The 18,212-nt window shown below is 46.2% G+C and overlaps 1 protein-coding gene and 1 long non-coding RNA gene across 5 annotated transcripts in view; one reads left to right on the forward strand and one right to left on the reverse strand.

The window, feature by feature from the left end:
• Positions 1-8,032: 8,032 nt before the first annotated feature.
• On the forward strand, positions 8,033-9,650 carry LOC307224812. Its single transcript, XR_013842757.1, has 3 exons — positions 8,033-8,829; positions 9,088-9,409; positions 9,569-9,650. It is a non-coding gene; the product is annotated as an uncharacterized lncRNA (long non-coding RNA).
• Positions 9,651-15,087: 5,437 nt separating this feature from the next.
• VEZT (vezatin, adherens junctions transmembrane protein) overlaps positions 15,088-18,212 on the reverse strand; it is a 31,074-nt gene continuing 27,949 nt past the window's right edge. For all 4 annotated transcript variants that reach the window (XM_079991898.1, XM_079991896.1, XM_079991897.1 and 1 more), the window contains exons 11-12: positions 17,691-17,898; positions 15,088-16,741 (exon numbers count right to left, since the gene is read on the reverse strand). In XM_079991898.1, the coding sequence (XP_079848024.1) occupies positions 16,176-16,741; positions 17,691-17,898 (774 nt within the window). In that variant the 3' untranslated portion in view covers positions 15,088-16,175. The remainder of the gene's footprint in view (positions 16,742-17,690; positions 17,899-18,212) is intronic.

The following is an 18,212-nucleotide window of genomic DNA, read 5'->3' on the forward strand; positions in this document are numbered from 1 at the left end:
GCCAATGTGAGCAGTAAATAGCTGAATAATTCAATTCCTTTAATGCTGACTTGTTCAGTGGGAACATTGTGCTCTGACATCTGGTAGAATAAGATTTATTATTGCCATTGTTGACCTATTCTTATAATGATGCTGTCTTTGTTTTTGTAGGGTCGTCTGGACTCTTTTCGCCTGCTCAAATACGATATTGGGTCTGCAGATGAGTTTACAGGCCACTGTGGATCACTACTGGTGAAAAGGCATAATATTGCTCCTGGCATGTTTTTGGTAGGTTATAACCTTCCTGTCGCACATCCAGGTCATTTCAACTTATACCGAGCAAATAGCTTCCAGATCCTATGGCTGGAGTCTACTTCTTGTGTTCTTCGTTCAAGACAGTCTATTCCCCATTTCATAGCAAATGGCGATGTAACACAAAGACAATGCTGACATCTTCCTCTTGTCCATTGGAATCAGTGCCATCACAATAATTGGAACATAAGGATGATTGGTTTCGTTCTGCAGAATAGTGAAAGATATGGCACTGACTGGAAAAAGACATAAAATTCCAGTTTCTCCCTCAAAGGGGTCTGGTAAGAACAACTGCTCAAGTTTCTGATCTGAGAACTAAGGAAAATATCTCTATTCTCTCACTGTTTTAGATAGATGGCTAAAGGGGGAGAGATGGAAGCACTATAGTGAATTGGCCTATAATTTCTCAGCAAATAATATGAACTCTAGAAAGGTGACTCCTCCACCTTATTTTCTGAATGTGGAGCCTAACAGAAGCAAGAACGAAATAGCTGGCATGATCCCTTCCCAATGCAAGGGGCATGTTTGAAATACTCTGTTACAATGAATGCAGGACAAATACTTCCCAGGACTGAGAGTAAGGTTTATTCTTACTGGGGCAACTGGACCTCTTCTCCATGACTCTCCCTGGTTACTAATGAGCACTTATTCCATTGGGCATTGTATGCCTGTATCCAGTAAGTAGTGTATACCTGCTCTTCCAGAAGCAAATAAATAAATGAGTGCATTGGACTCACCAGAAGGGTATTTTTATATGCTAGCATCTTGGATTCCTGTCCAAGAAGCAAGCAAGCAAACAAACAAACAAGCAAAATATCTTTGTAGTTACCTCTAAGCAACTGTAACTTTTAAGTTTGTCCAGCAGGGGGCCCCTGTACACCTACATCTAGATTTACTAATCTATAAAACTAGATTTCCCTTCCATTCTAATCTGTGGCAGCTACTTCCTATTTGCAAATTACTTCAGTTTCTGAACCACTACAGTTGACTCCTCCTCAATTTCAACCCAGTGAGGAAGAAGGTCTCATAACATACATGGTTTTCTAGGGTTATCATTAATGTTTTTGCAAACTGGGGAGCACGAGTTAAAAAAAAGAAAAATTACGTAAAAACAATTGTCACAAGCTGCAGAGCCAAAGCTACATTTATAAAATCCTAGCCTATCTGCTGGAGCTTGTTCCCAAGTAAGCATGCTGTCAGGGGTTCAGGGAGAGAGGCGCAGAGGAGGGAGGAGACCGAGAGTGAGGGAGAAGGATTCCAGCCTGACGAGGAAGAGGACGACAATGACCCGAGATGGTCCATGAGTCCGTCCAGTGGATCGGAGGATTCCCAAAAGGGAGCCCCCCTGGTCAAGCCAAGGGGAGCCCAAGGGGGAAGCAGTCAGGAGCAGGGGAACGTAGGGGGAACCGCCAGTGGGAGTTGGAGATCGAGACCTGCTTCTCCACCGGAACGGAGTGAAGAGGGTGGAGTTACCAGTGTGTCGGGAGGAACAGAACAAGGAGCAGAGGGGGGAAGGAGATCGGGGCAAGACGTCCTGCCGGAAGGGGCGGAAAGCAGTACCGGGAGCAGTGTGGCTGTTGAAAGGAAGGTGAGGAGCAACGTACGCGCGCCAAGTTCAAATGTGGAGGCGCGCGGAAGTGGGGAGAGCTCTGGGGAGGAGCCTGGTGCTAAAGCACGAAGGAGGGGGCAGCAGGCAGGAGAAGACTCAGCCTCTGGGGAGTCCCGGAAAGAGGGAACACAGGGGGGCAGGAAGACCCTGCGGAAAAGGAAGGAGAGGAAAAGGTGGAGCAGCACAAGCCTCTTAAATTGGTGCAGGGGAGGGACGGACTCAGAGGGGACTTCTAACATCTAAGGGTAACAGATGTGGAGCCACGGAGCTTGGATGTAATGACGACAATGATCTTCAATAAAACCTTTTGTATATAACTTGGACTGGACTTTGGTCTCTTGTGAGCTGGGACCCAGGGTGGCTCTGACAGTAAGTCCCCTCCAAAGAACGCAAAAATTTTTTTTTGCAAAGCTCACGAACGGTGACAGCCATGAGTGCGGAGGAGCAGTTGACAGCTCTGCGAACTACAGTTTCCGAACTCACTGCTGCAGTCCTTGCGTCTCAGAAGAAGCATGACGAAACGGAGAAGCGCTGCCAGGACCTGCAAACCAGGTGGGAACGTGCAAGCAGGGAAGGGATCGGACTTGGACGGAGGGGGGGCAGCCTAGTCACCCACTTCGATGGGAACCTGAAGCACTACCCCAGTTTCAGAGCAGACGTTTTGTATGCATTGCACTTGCTTCGTCATGACTTTAAAGATGAGGAGGAGAAAGTGGGGTTTATTGTTTCTCACTTGCATGGGCCGGCCAGAGACTGGTTGCGCAATTTGTGGCGTGAAGATGGCCCTGCCCGCCGCGATGCAGATGAATTCATTAAAGCAATGGATGCCTGCTTCCAGTCAACTGTAGATGTGGATCTTGCACGCAGGGAAATTTTTGGATTGCGGCAAGGCAAAGCCACTGTGCGTCAGTACCATTCCAGATTTTTTGCTTTACTGACTGCGCTAAGCTGGGAGAAGGATTGTGCACCTGTGAGGGATTTGTTCTGGGAGGGGCTCAGCGGTCCCATTAAGGATGAACTTGCCAGGGGAGACAGACCCCAGACCCTGGAGGAGCTTGTGCAGAGGGCTTTGGCGATTGGGATAAGGCACGAGGGACGTCCTTGGCACACTGAGGAAGAACGTCAGGTGCGTCCACCAGCGAGGACGTCTTCTTTCATCCCCAGGGAGTCCAGTCAGTCACATCCTTCGCCACTGGGAAGGCAGGGGGAGGAGCCCATGGAACTTGGTGGTGCTAAGGCTCAAGCAACAGCCAGAGCCCCAGCTTCCGGTGCAGTAAAGGCACAGCCTCCTAGAGGGACCAGGAAGTGTTACATTTGCGACAGTGCACAGCACATGGCGAAAGAGTGTCCCCAGAGGCTGCAGAAACACACTGCAGCTTTAGCAACTGTTGCAGCAGAAATGATGCAAGCAGAGCAACCTCAGGGAAACGACAGTGCCTGGCTGGAAGCAGAGCTGCTGGGGCTCAGCCAGGCGAATCTGTAGAGCAGTCCCCAGCGCTTTTGCAACGCACAGACCCTTTACCACCCAAGCCAGCGGTGCAGCTCACTGCAACACTTCAGTTGCCGAATGGAACCACCCTGGAAGTCCCCATCACGATTGATTCTGGTAGCAACGCAGATTTTGTGGGGACGCACTTTGTCAAGCAGCATCGCATAGCGCTTCTGCCAGCGACAACACCTCTGAACGTAGTCACGGTGGATGGCAGGAAATTGCTAGGAGGACAAGTTGTGCAACAGACGCCTCCCATGGTGATGAGGATTGGAAATCATCGAGAAGTCATCAGCTTCAATGTCACCCGCCTTTCAGACACGCCTATAGTATTAGGCATGAGTTGGCTGGAGAGACACAGTCCTGCTGTAGCGTGGTACCAACGGCAGATCACCTTTTGCTCATCGTACTGTGCTCAACATTGCATCCAGTCCAGCCAGGAGGAGGGAGCTGAGCAGCAGTTGCAACTTGGCATGGTGCAGGCAGTACCCCGCAAGTACGAGGGGTTCCTGGAGGTTTTCTGCGAGAAGGAAGCTGACCAGTTGCCGCCCCACAGGCCTTATGATTGTGCCATCGACCTGGTGCCAGGGGCGCAGTTGCCGACTGCAAAGCTGTATTCCATGTCTGAGGACGAGATGCAAGAACTCAGGGAGTTCATAGAGCACAATTTGAAGCGCGGATTCATCCGAGAATCGAAAGCGGTGGGGGGCAGTCCTGTTTTCTTTGTAAAGAAAAAGGACACGCCCCAAAAAAGACTCATTGTGGACTATCGATTCATAAACAGTAAGACCAAACCCAAGGCCTTCCCCATGCCCAAGATAGATGATCTCCTGGCAACCGTAAGGAAGGGGAAGATCTTCACCAAATTGGATCTGCGTGGAGCGTATAACCTCATACGCATCCGGGAGGGCGATGAGTGGAAGACGGCCATGTTCACGCCTCTGGGCACGTACGAATACAGAGTGATGCCATTTGGTCTCCAAAATGGATCTCACGTCTTTCAAGCATTTATGCATCACGTGCTAGCGGGACTTCTCTACAAGAAATGCGTGTGTTTCCTCGACGACATCCTGATCTTTTCGGAAACGGAGGAGGCCCATGAGAAGGACGTAAAGGAAGTCCTGCAGAGACTACGGGAGAACAAGCTCTACGCCAAGTTAGAGAAGTGCCAGTTTGATGTGACGGACGTGGATTTCCTAGGCTACAAGCTGTCCGACAAGGGGTTGGCCATGGACAGCGCCAAGGTCCGCGCGGTGTTGGACTGGAAGAGCCCTCGCAATCGGAAGGAAGTCCAAAGATTCATCGGCTTCGCCAACTTCTACCGCAAATTCATCAGAGGTTTTGCAAAGGAGACGGCAGCGATCACGGACACTCTCAGTTCCAAGAAAAAGAGGTTCGTGTGGACGGAACAGGCGGAGCGCTCTTTTCAGAAGCTTAAAAGCCTTTTCGCCTCCGAGGAGCAGCTGCTGCACGTGAATCCAGGCAAGCCCATACGAGTAGAGACCGACGCGTCAGACAGAGCGGTTGGAGCCGTACTCCTGCAAGAAGATCCACATGGAAACTGGAGACCCGGTGCCTTTTACTCCAGAAAGCTCAGCAAAGCGGAGCAAAACTACACCATATGGGACAGGGAGCTGTTAGCCATTCACGCAGCGTTCAAAGCGTGGCGACATTTCCTCATTGGAGCCAAGCACACAGTGCAGGTCCGCACGGATCACAAGAATTTAGAGTATTGGCGCACGGCGAAACTCCAGAGCCAAAGACACATGCGCTGGGCAGAGTTCTTCGCGGATTTCGACTTCAGGATAGAGTATGTCCCAGGGGACTCCAACGTTATAGCCGATGCGCTCTCCAGGAAACCGCAATATCTTGAGGAAGCGGCGCCAATAGCAGCCAGGCACATTTTTGCACCGCAGGCGTGGGCGTGCGCTGCCATCGCTGTCGACCTGGACGCAGTGCGACGCGCGTTGCAGGTAGATCAGTTTGCACAATCCAAAATAGAGGAGCTGCGTAGGGGTTCGCTGAGAGACGATGAGTTCCAGTTACGCGACGGACTGTTAACTCACAAGGGTGCCCTCTACGTGCCGAGCGACGAGCTCCGAGCAAAGGTTCTGCAGCAGTTGCACGACGCTCCCAGTGCGGGCCATTTCGGCAGGGAGAAGACAATAGAACTGGTGGCCAGGGACTTTTGGTGGCCCCAGATGCGAGGAGAAGTAGCGGAGTACGTCGCCAGATGTGACACTTGCCAGAGGTCCAAGCCAGTACACCAGAAGCCGGCGGGCTTGCTGGAACCACTGGAAACACCACAGCAACCGTGGGAGAGGGTGGCGCTGGACTTCGTCACTGACCTGCCCAGTTCCAGAGGCAAGACGGCGGTACTGGTGGTGGTGGACTTGTTCACCAAGATGGCGCACTTCATTCCCTGCGCGAAGGTGGCGACGGCGGAACAGACCGCCAAGCTCTTCATCGACCACGTGTTCCGGGCGCATGGGCTGCCGCGGGCCATCCTGTCCGACAGGGGGCGCCAGTTTATTTCCAATTTTTGGCAGAAGCTCCTAGGTATCCTGCGCGTCAAGATCAACCTAGCGTCGGCAAGACATCCACAAACCAACGGCCAGGCCGAGAGGGTCAACGCGATCATGCAGCAGTACCTGAGATGTTATGCAAATCAGCGACCCACAGCTTGGGTGGACTACCTACCGATGGCGGAGTTTGCCTACAACAACACGAAGCATGCGTCGACGGGGGTGACGCCGTTCTTCGCGAACAATGGACGTCATCCCAGGACCTTCCCGGGGTTCGTAGCACCAAGAGAGGGGGAGCCGCAAGAGGCCGACCAGTTCGCTGCAGAACTACAAGAGGTGCACGAGGAGCTGCGGAGACATTTGGAGCTAGCCAAACAAGCATATAAGGTGCAGGCAGACAAAGGCAGAAGAGTGGGAGAGGACATCCAGGTGGGGGACTGGGTGTGGTTAGCGGCCCAGGCGATGCCAACCAAGTCGTTGGCCAAGAAGAAGCTAGGGCACAGGCAGCTAGGACCATACCAGGTGGAGGCTAAGATCAACCCCGTGGCTTTTCGACTGGCCCTCCCCGAAGGTTCCAGAGTCCACCCGGTTTTTCATAGGTCGGTGCTCACTCCCTACAAGGCCCCGCACAGGTTTCAGGAGTCTGAAACAGTACCGCAGCCACGCACAGAGTCACCTAGGAGGGAGGGATCGCCTAGGGTCGAACCACTCAACGAGGTCACAGAGATCCTGGACTCGAGATGGGGGGAAGAGGGAATAGAATACTTTCTAGTCAGAGAGGGTGCACCAGTCAGTGCCAGTGGGTGGGTGCCGGACTACGCTTTAGACGAACCTCTTTTAAAGGACGAGTTCCATGCCCTTTTCCCACATAGACCCATGCCAGCCGAGTACTTCGATGACTGGCTCTTTACCCCCACATGTTCAGGCAGCACTTTCCACGGCTTTTCTTCAGCCGAGGAAAGAACGCCGAACTCAAACTCGCCCAGGGGATCGTGTTCGGGGGTGGACACAGAGCCCTCTTATTGGTGGGATGAGCAACCAGAGGAAGCCTGGCGCAAGAAATGGCTGAAGGGGCCTTGGCAGGCAGCACCAAACGAAGTAGCAATGGAAGAGGGAACTGCGAACATGTTGGGTGAAGAACCCGAATTCGAACACACGTACACCGAGCTGCCAGCAGAGGTCATGGACGTAGCCGAACTGTATCCTGCATCTACCTCCGAGGAGCTGCAGTTCCCACAACCCGCACCCGATGGGGGGGAGGGGGGAAGGGGGGGCTTCGAGGGGGGGATGGATGTCAGGGGTTCAGGGAGAGAGGCGCAGAGGAGGGAGGAGACCGAGAGTGAGGGAGAAGGATTCCAGCCTGACGAGGAAGAGGACGACAATGACCCGAGATGGTCCATGAGTCCGTCCAGTGGATCGGAGGATTCCCAAAAGGGAGCCCCCCTGGTCAAGCCAAGGGGAGCCCAAGGGGGAAGCAGTCAGGAGCAGGGGAACGTAGGGGGAACCGCCAGTGGGAGTTGGAGATCGAGACCTGCTTCTCCACCGGAACGGAGTGAAGAGGGTGGAGTTACCAGTGTGTCGGGAGGAACAGAACAAGGAGCAGAGGGGGGAAGGAGATCGGGGCAAGACGTCCTGCCGGAAGGGGCGGAAAGCAGTACCGGGAGCAGTGTGGCTGTTGAAAGGAAGGTGAGGAGCAACGTACGCGCGCCAAGTTCAAATGTGGAGGCGCGCGGAAGTGGGGAGAGCTCTGGGGAGGAGCCTGGTGCTAAAGCACGAAGGAGGGGGCAGCAGGCAGGAGAAGACTCAGCCTCTGGGGAGTCCCGGAAAGAGGGAACACAGGGGGGCAGGAAGACCCTGCGGAAAAGGAAGGAGAGGAAAAGGTGGAGCAGCACAAGCCTCTTAAATTGGTGCAGGGGAGGGACGGACTCAGAGGGGACTTCTAACATCTAAGGGTAACAGATGTGGAGCCACGGAGCTTGGATGTAATGACGACAATGATCTTCAATAAAACCTTTTGTATATAACTTGGACTGGACTTTGGTCTCTTGTGAGCTGGGACCCAGGGTGGCTCTGACACATGCAAATAATTTTGTATAATGAATATAGCTTAGCCTTTACAAACTGACAAATACCAAGGTTAGCAAGTGTTATTTTTTATAATAATCTTCTATGGTTGTGAATAAAATGTGTCATGAAAGAGCAGAAATATAGTGTTATCTGTCTTCTGGTTTGTGCACAGTCTCTTCAAGTTTGGCTTACCTGAATAAATTACCTTAACTGACGAAAGGCCTATAAGAATGACCTTTTGCATTTGATTGCTTTTTCCCAATCAGCTGTCAAAGTAGGCCAATTGTTTCTCTTGGTGTTAGTTGAGAATTTAGGAAGCTGCCTTTTACAGAGTCAGACCACTGATGCACCTGGCTCAGTATTCTGCCAGGAGCTCTTCAGGCTTCCAGACAGGGGTCAGTCCCAACCAAACTGAAGGTACCAGGGACTGGCCCTTGGGCTTTTTGCCTGCAAAATAAGCACTCTGCCATTGAGCTATGACCCTTCTTCTAGAATGCTTGGCTGCCTCTTTTTATGCAGGTAAGGAAACATTCTCCCCAAACTGTGCTAGAATAGGATAAAAGAAATCCTTGAAACTATCCCATAGAAGTGATCAACCCAAACATTATTCTAGGTACCTGTTTCAGTTTCCTCAGCTTTTACATTTCGATTAAAACACTCTCTAGTTTTCATCAAAAAGCTTTCAGGACTCCTTTGTTTGAGAGGGTTTCCATAAATGCAGACCTGAATCTGCCCAGGCTGCCCCACATTTGACAATCCTGTGCATATCTACTCAGAAGCAAGCCCCATCACCTGTACTCAGACAAATGGGTTACAAACCTGAAGCAGAAGGTGTCTCTTCTGCCAGTGTGGTGTAGTGGTTAAGAGTGGTAGATTCGTAATTTGGGGAACCGGGTTCGCGTCTCCGCTCCTCCACATGCAGCTGCTGGGTGACCTTGGGCCAGTCACACTTCTCTGAAGTCTCTCAGCCACACTCACCTCACAGAGTGTTTGTTGTGGGGGAGGAAGGGAAAGGAGAATGTTAGCCGCTTTGAGACTCCTTCGGGTAGTGATAAAGCGGGATATCAAATCCAAACTCTTCTTCTTCTTCTTCTTCTTTCTGCAAGCTGGCTGAGAAACCTGCCTAGCCTGGAGCATGAAACATACAATTGGCTAAAAACAGAAAATCTTAATGAGCTGGATTACTGGCCTGCCACTAAACAAAATGAACTACCCCAGGAGCAAGATGGCAAATGCCTAGCTGAAAAGAGTTGATCTAAAAAGGTTAACGATGTCTTGCAGGTGACAAACTAAACATTAGTTCATACTACAATACAGAAGAATGCCAGTGATGGAGGCACCCTAGCCAAGGTTTAGAAGGTGCTGGGTCTCCCCAGCGCTGAGGAAAGCTGTGACATTGTACTTAGTTCTGGGCAGTCAGTTCAGCAGGTGAGCAGGATGACTCATGATGGTGTGATATGGCCTGCTAATGAATTTAAAATTGGTAATGCGGCTCCAGACAAAACCGCGTCCCATTCTCTTGTATGTCTCCTCAAAGGCAGCTTTTGCATTCTACTTACAGGCTGATGTTTTATGTATTTTTGACAGATGTACATTCGAGGAAAGCTGCTCTTTGCCAACTACATTTTCAATGGATATAGCAAATCAGTGAAAGATCTTCAAAAGCAGATTGCCCTGACAAGGAACAATTACAACAGGGGCTACTACTTACCCCCTGATTATAGACTGAGGTATTTTACTCTGTGTAGACATACCTGTGATACATAGCTTTAAATGTGGTTTGTTGCAGCCCATCATAATAGATAATTTGGTAGATCATATTATGACACTTTCACAGAGTGGTGGAAGTTTGAAGTTGTTTGGGTTTCTTTCTGGTGTTAGGATTCAAAGTTTTAATTAATAGGTTAAAAATCCACAGTAGTTGTTTAATTGGTGTGTGTGTGGAGCTAAAATACAGCACACCAATTAAAATTTAAGGGCACACGGTTTTAAAGGCTAGTTTAGTTTTAATGTGCTATGTAATATTCTTGAGATCTTCCATGTGCTGTCAGGTGAGATGCTCCTATTCAGGCAAGCTAACCCCCAAAATCATTGCCAAACAAATGGGTAAAACTTAGCCCTGCGTCTTAGCCCTGTATTTATTCAACTTCTTCTTAAACAACCTTGCACCCTGCTTACATGGTGTGGATGGCCATTGCCCGAAGCTCAGCTCCATCCATGTTCCCATCTAACCTTGTCTATGGGGCTAAACCAGCAAATTATTTGAAGAATTGTTGTGACAAAGCAACACAGCAGAGAGAGTGGATGAGGAGGGCAGTATAGCTTTTAATGAGAGAAAGGAGAAATTCAGAAAGCTATATAAAAGTACAGTTTATATAAGTCAAGCATCAGAAGAATTAATAGAGAAGTTCAGAAACAGGAAATAATGTTTTATTACATAAAGTACTTATTCAAAAGTTATTACATAAAGTACTTATTCAAAAGTTACAATCTCCTATGTACATTCTTGTTAGTTTAGGAAACAGGTATGATTCCTTACACAGGAAAGAATGACAATCCAGCTGGTAGTGTTGCTCTTTCTCATGAAATACTTGCATTTGTCTGTATACACTTTGATAGAGTATCAAACAAATATTCAAAACAAAGGCAGCAGAAATCTGGAAAGGGCTTCTTTAGCAAACAAGCTTATCAGCATCAAATTAAGCTAATATAAATGATTAGAAGAACTTGAAAAAACAGACCTTTAGTTCTAGGAAACTTATATCACATAACTAAGCAACTGTCAATCTCAGCCCAATATAAATTCACTTCCTGAAAACAGTTTGCCTCAGTTGCAGCATCTCTTGTCTGCTTTCTGGCTGAAAAACCAAGTTCCCTCTCTGTATAAATGAATTCCATTCTAAAGCAGCAGCAGTGAGGTAGAGATGGGACATCACCTCATATATTGATGAGAAATCTCTCAGCTGAATGTACAGGCTTAACCTTAAGGTAAAGTCGCAGAGGGAATTGACTTTCCCACTGTGATCACAGGCTGCCACAATGGCAAGGACAGAGTCTGAGGCTACGTACAGACTTTTCAGAAACTTGATGGCATTTTAAAGCCACCATTAATCTGCAGAAGTGTACACAGCCTGCAATACAGAGCTTAGGAGAAAAGCTACCAACTTGGCCTCTCCGCCACACTAAACTGTGGCCCTCCAAATGTTGTTGGACTACAACTCCCATTATCGCCAATGGTCAGCAATATCTGGGGCCACACTTCAACTATCCCTGTTTTAAAGGCATGCAAAGGGTGACTGGGATTTATCCAGAATGAAGCCTTCCTTTATAGGCCTTTTTGTGTCCAGTATTCTCTTTCAGCCTCCTCAAGTGCTGCCTGCTTCCCTCTACTGATTAATCTCATATGGTCTCTGGCTAGCAACTTTTTCATTTGGTGTGACAAGAAGCTCTCTCTGCAGAGGTTGTGTTGGACTGCTGCAGAGTCATTAAGATCTTATCCAAATCATTAAGAGTTTCCCACAGAGCTACTGCATGAGGAAAAATAATACATACTGTGCCTTACTTCAGTCAGCAGGTATAAAGACGGGACCGACCCACATTCATTAGTGAAGTGCCTGAACAGTGAGCCAGCACTGTGCATTGCATAACTAGCTGTTGCCAATATCATTTAGCAAGAAATTCATCTTCAGTAGAAAGTCAAGTTATAAACAACCATTTATATAAATAGACAAAAACTGCAGTGCTGATGAAGCAGATATTTGCCCCTCTCACCTTCTATTTTACTGCAAAGTGGAGAACTATGTATTTGCACGATGAAGAGCAGGGTTTTTTAAAAACACAGACAATGAGTTTTGGATTCTAGAGAAGAAGGAACGAATCTAAGTATGAACCATGATATGTCAAGTAATGGTTGATTAAGAGGAGTAAAAGACACCAAAGATATGGAACAACATTCAAGAGAAAGTGAAAACCTTTGGATTGCTTATCTTAAAATACCCTTTCTGGGCTTCACAGCCACACTGAATATTGCAAATGATTCAGTGAAAGTGTGAATTTAATTCAACTAATTTAGTATCAGAAACAAAGGGCAAGATTCACCTACCAGATCCTTTCCCCCTGCATGCCCCCCCATAACTGGCTCTGGGGTGAGGTGGGAGTACCCTCAAAACAGCACATGGGGGGGAGGAGTTATTGTTCCATCTGGAAAACTGCAATGCTTGCACAGATGGAATATTTGTAATAGGATGTTTAATTTCACTCAATGTTCTAATACTTATTTTGGTTATGGTAAACTTTAAAGCAAAACGTAAGCACTTATAAAGTGGTTTGCACTAGTTTAAAAGTAAAACAAAATGTCAGCTCCACATGTGGTTTATCCCCCACCCCAGCCCCAATCAGTAATTCAAGTATAATCGCATGTCAGGAGCCAGAGTCAGGCAATAAAAACAACAATGTTAGTGAAGTTAACTCTTTATTCAAAGAAACCAAAACAGCACCTCTTCCCAGTAGGTCCTGCCCCCATTGAGGCAGTTACAAGGACTGAAGGTCCCTGCCTTTCCACTGCTCTCTAAGGCTCCTCCTTTCCAGGATCTTTCCCAGTTACAAACTGCATCTGCATACATCTCTCCTCTGCTCTTTTCATTTCTCTGAGTTTTCTAGGAGATGGGGGGAGGGGGGAGGAACTGGTCACAGCAGGATGGGAAGACCCCCTAGGTTCTTCAGCAGCCTGTCTCAACTCTGCCTCTTGGCCAACCTCCTCAGAGTCTGAACTGCTCTCTGCCAAAGCCTCTTCCTGCTCACCTCTGACACCTTCTCCTCCCAGGCTGCTCCCTCTTCTTCCTCTTACCACTCATTGTCATCCCACCACCAGTCCCCTGGCTCTGAGTCTTCTTCCCCTGGGGGTTCCCTTGGGAATTACCTAGCTGGTGCCTCCCACCACTCCTCTGCATCCAGCCAGACCGTGACATCACACAAGCCTCCTCTTCAGTGCTTTTGTAAAGATTTCTGAGATAACTAAGTGCTCAAAGCACTTCACTTACATTAAGTATTTTGAACACCTTTTTATTTCCATTAATTCAAAGTATGTCTGTCACTGAACAAGACTAAAATATGAGAGTTAAAAGTTAAAATGGTCAGCAAAATAAATTAATGCCCAGGGCCCAAAAGCAAACCTACACACACACGCACACACACACACACACATACACACACATTGAATTCAGGACTGCTGTTAAAAGGGAAACCAGAAAGTACTAGGAAGACCTTAGTGAACTGAGCAACATGCACATACAGGATTGCACTGTTAATTCAGAAATAAGTCCTACACTCTGGGGGTGACACCTAGGTAAGAGCGTGTAAGATTTCAGTGTGAAGGATCTAAAATGTATGCTTAAAAAACCTTGAAAGAATTGTGAGAGTCCTTAATGAGAACAGAGAGGGAGACATGTTACCTGTTAGGAATTCAAATTAAAAATAGGTGATCTGATGTACTCACCTATGGGTTTAACTTATACAACTAGGTTTTTATATTATATGACTAGGTTTCAAGTGAAGAATGAGTAAGCAATGGAAACTTTGGACTAAGCTTGTGATTGAGTCTAGGGGGGAAAAAAGTCCACTGTGTTCTGATAATCTAAAATTATAAAACACATAGTAATCAAAGTGTACTGAAGTGTACCCTGATTTCTCTTGTAACTCCAGTACTTTAATTTGCTTTTTGTATTCCAGTTCTCTTCAAAACAGCCTGCAGAGTTACTCTGAACATACTCAAGCAAGGATTTCACACAATATTTCTAGCTGTATTTGCTATGCCACTGACAGGTATGGAAAAATAATTATTTTGTCTTAAATTCCACATGCTCAGATTAGAAAATTATTGGTTTCAGTTCATGAGCACCTTGGGGTTTGGATGTTTTGTCTTTTTGAGGTAACACAAATCACAGGAATTATGGAAGAGTTCAAGCTAATGATTTGCAAAGGAATGTCTTACATGAGAATCTTAAATAATGGCCAATATCTTTTTTTAAGGCTGTTGCTTTACCCCCACTAAAAAGAAAATCTCAAGCCAAGGATAGAGTTCATAATATTTCAAGTGTTTGGGGCCTTCAAGGCCATTTCTTTAAAGTATTCCTTTAAAGTTCTCAGAAAATTCCAGTGTGCATACACATGCCCATCTGGGTCACAGACTGTGTTTGGACTCTTATATAGATTGTTGTTGAATATTTACACATTTACCTTCCCGCTGGTAAGCGGTCCCTATTTATCTACTTGCACCCGGAGGTGCTTTCGAACTGCTAGGTTGGCAGGCGCTGGGACCGAGCAGCGGGAGCGCACCCCGCCGCAGGGATTCGAACCGCCGACCTTTCGATCGGCAAGTCCTAGGCGCTGAGGCTTTAACCTTTAGCGCCACCTTGGAAAAAGATGTGTGAGATGGATGGAGGTTGTTTTTTGGTTTTTTCTTAAAGTCTGAAATGAATAATGGGACTTTTGGGAGGAAACTGAACATATTTCTGTCTTTTGAGCTGATGAGTGAAATATTTTTTTAAAAAAATAATTATGTTAAAATGTTATAGTCAGGCTGCTGTAATTTTTCTAGTCCCCAGACTAGAAAGAAATCATATTTGTGATAACAGAATTGTTACATTTATTTGAATCCACTACTGAACAAAGCAATGCACTTTGGCCCAGATTCCACTAAAGTGTTGCACTGGTGGAAGCCAGCAGAAGTCATGCTAGCACAATACAGCTTCCTCCACTCTCATCCTGTGTCCCCCAGTAGTTCTGGGCAATCAGGAGACTCCCTCTGGAACAGCGCATTAGGGGGAGGAGAGGGTAGATTGTTCCATGAGGCAAGCAGAACGGCTTGTGCTAACAAAGTGACCGTAATACCGTGATGTTGAATTCCTTGGTTTATACTTGATGTTGCAAACATACTTGTAAAACTTGCAGAACACAGAGCATTCTTAGGATTTTGATCCAATCTGGGAATCTACCAACCATATCGCTGCTACAGCAAGGCATACCCTCCGTCATTTCACATTGTTCTGTGAACCGACCCGAGACCTCCAGGGTATAGGGCGGTATATAAATTCATTAAATAATAATAATACAGTTATTGTGGCTTTATTCCTTGTGTGGAAGTCAACAGCTGCCGCCACCACCTTCCACAGTAGGGAAAATCAGCTGAAGCAGTTACTCTAATGGTGGTGGAAGTGCTGAAGTGAAATACATGAAAACACTTGTAGATCAGACTGAACATGAAACCAATAGAAGAAGAATCTGAGTTACCTTTGGATGGAGCATTTTCAGAGAATGTGACCCAATGGAAAACAAAATCAAAGGACAGCAAGTCTCAGTTAGTCTCTGTTGCAGAAGTAAAGTTGTTTTTATCTACACAAGGTAACAGATGGAAAGAAACAGGGGAGAATACCTGATCAGAATCTGTTTAATTTCCCTTATCTGCAAAGGGGGGGGGGTGGTCCACATGTGACAACTTGGGAGTGTTTGCAATATGGAAAAATCACTGCAAAAACATGAAACAGTCAAATTATTCTCCATAGTCCAGAAGTTAAAATATAGAAGATTGTGCTGGGTTTTTGTTTTGCTTTGTAACCCTTTGCTAATAACTTATTATTATTTTAGGTTAGCATCCCAGGATACACAAGCTATGGCTTTCATTAAACAAAACAGTCCACATCTTAGGCTGTGGCCCTGATGAACCAACAGCTCAACAAATATGCAGGTCATTAAGTGATCTAATGCAGAAAGGAGAGGACGCAAAGTGGGCAGAAAAACCCACATGGAGTTAGGTTCTTGTTAAAGAACCATTTCAAGTAGTTGCATAATTAATGTCAACATTAGAATAAGCAATAAGGAAATGACAATTAGACCATTTACTTTTTCATTTTTGGAAAAAATGCCTAATAATATAAATAAATAAAGATAAAATATTAAAAGAAATGCCAGTCATTCGTGGTACCTGTAAGAACCATACTATACACTTGGAGTCTAGTTGATATTTGCACATGGATATATTTCAAAAGACTAGTAAAGTCCAATTGAAGTCATGATTTTTAATGGTTATCTTCTCTTCAACATCCAATATTATCAATGCTGAATCTTTGCATGTGCTGCTGCTGTTAATCCCACTAGCCTTCCATTGTGTCCAAATAGCAAGGCAAACTTTAGGTGGGCTCTATGATTCTTCATTTTTGCAGTCATTTACTTCACCTTTGTGTTTTTCAAAAAAGTCTTCCTTCTCCTGTATCTCCTCCTCCTCCTCCTCCTCTTCATCGCCAAATGTTTGCTCTTGCATGGATGTAAATGTCAGTGACCTGGCAGCAACCTGTGCTGCGAGTCCTGATGTGAAATTCAAATCTGCTGATATATGAAGCTCAGCCAGTCTTTGTTTGATGGAGGACTGTAACGCATCTCTCTCAGGTGGCTGCAACACATCAGGTCTGTCCACACCAGCTGACTCAGAATCTTCACCTTCTCCATTGCATTGGTAACATGTTCTTTTTTCAACTTCTGGTGAGTCACCATTTGCAGCAATGTCGTTTTTGTTCTTACCAGATTCATCAGAGAGGTACTCTACTCCATCTTTCTCACCATCAGTAGCTTGTGTTTTGAAGTCAGAGACTGCTTCTTCCAAGCTGTCATCTCTGCTGCACACCTGCTTGCCTGATTCCGAATTCTTCGGCAATCCCAAAACATTTATTGGTTCCTCTTGCTCTGTACCAGGCAAGGGTTTCATCGCAGCTTCAAAGAGGGGGAAATATGGAATGAGTATTCAAAATAACTTCACTGTATGTTTTAAAGGATGTACTGCTCTCAGTGAAAAAATATTAATTTCATTTACTACAGAGGATGCTGAACACATAAGGTAACAGGTATATATGCCCTCTCAAACATTAAGAGGGATGGAATAACTATAAAACAAAATGGAAAATTAAAAAAAAATCTAGTAATTTCACCACCCATACACTGGAGCTGTTACATTGCTTCCCACTGGTTGCTACTGAATAAATGCAAAACATGCTCTGCCCCCGTTTGCTTCTGGATGCCTTCAGAAGGGAATGTGGCCCTCACACCGATAAATTCCCCACCTCTGATCTAGAAGGAAAATTTGTAAGGATCCATCAAGAGAACAAATTATGAATACTCTTGACAGTTCTGTGAGTCTAGAGAAACTCTCACCCAGTGCATCAAGCCTATCCTTGGATGGCCCCACAAGATCTTGAGAAACAGCAACCAGAGCCCACACGCTGAATGGGCCTTGCATTTGTGCAATTTCAGTGAGCAGCCTTCAACTGCACAAGGTTGAAATAGCTCAAGTTAAATATGTATAATTTGTGATTGTAATGTATAGTACTTTAGGACCTTGGGAGCTGTAAGGTATTACAGTCATACCTCGGGTTACAGCCACTTCAGGTTGTGTTTTTTCGGGCTGCAGACCGCCGAAACCCGGAAGTACCGGAAGGGGTTACTTCTGGGTTTCGGCAGTTGCGCATGCGCAGAAGCACAGAATCGCAACCCGCGCGTGCGCACACGCGGGTTGCGAACGCTGCGGGTTGCAAACGTGCATCCCGCACGGATCATGTTTGCAATCCGAGCATCCACTGTACTCCTGATCATCAAAAGCTAAACCAATTCAGAAAAGAGAGTTGCATACAGATTTCCTTAAATTAACAACAAAAGTAACACTTACCATGATCACTAAACAGGAGTTGCTTCCACTTTTGTCTTTCTGCCTCTGAAGCTTTAAATCCCAGCACAGATTTTAATTCCTGCAGCACTCTCTTGGATTCCTCTCTTTCACGTTTTTGCCTCTCTCTGTCTTCCAGGGAAAAGTAATAAAAGTCATCTCTTTTATACTCGCTGTCTATATCTGCATCATCAACATATGCTTCAAGTTCCTGAGGAAAAAGTTAACAAACATCTTGTTGCATCTAAAAATTACTCAAATACTGCAAGACAGTGATGGTACCTAACCATTTAATTAACTACAAGATTTGGATCCCAAGTATGGTTTATAGGCCAAAGGGAATTCTGAAATAACTCTACCAGTATTTAAAAGAATGTTAATTAAGGTCAGTTATGGTATTTCAGGTTTATATAGTTCAGACACACAAAGGCTGTCAACAGATTCTCTAGGGTGGCTGAAATGTTCAGCTGACAATAGTAACCCACTTTCTTAAACACTTTGTATATTTAAAACGATGCTTCACCG

Source organism: Podarcis cretensis (assembly GCF_951804945.1).
Source record: "Podarcis cretensis genome assembly, chromosome: 10".
NCBI lineage: Eukaryota > Metazoa > Chordata > Lepidosauria > Squamata > Lacertidae > Podarcis > Podarcis cretensis.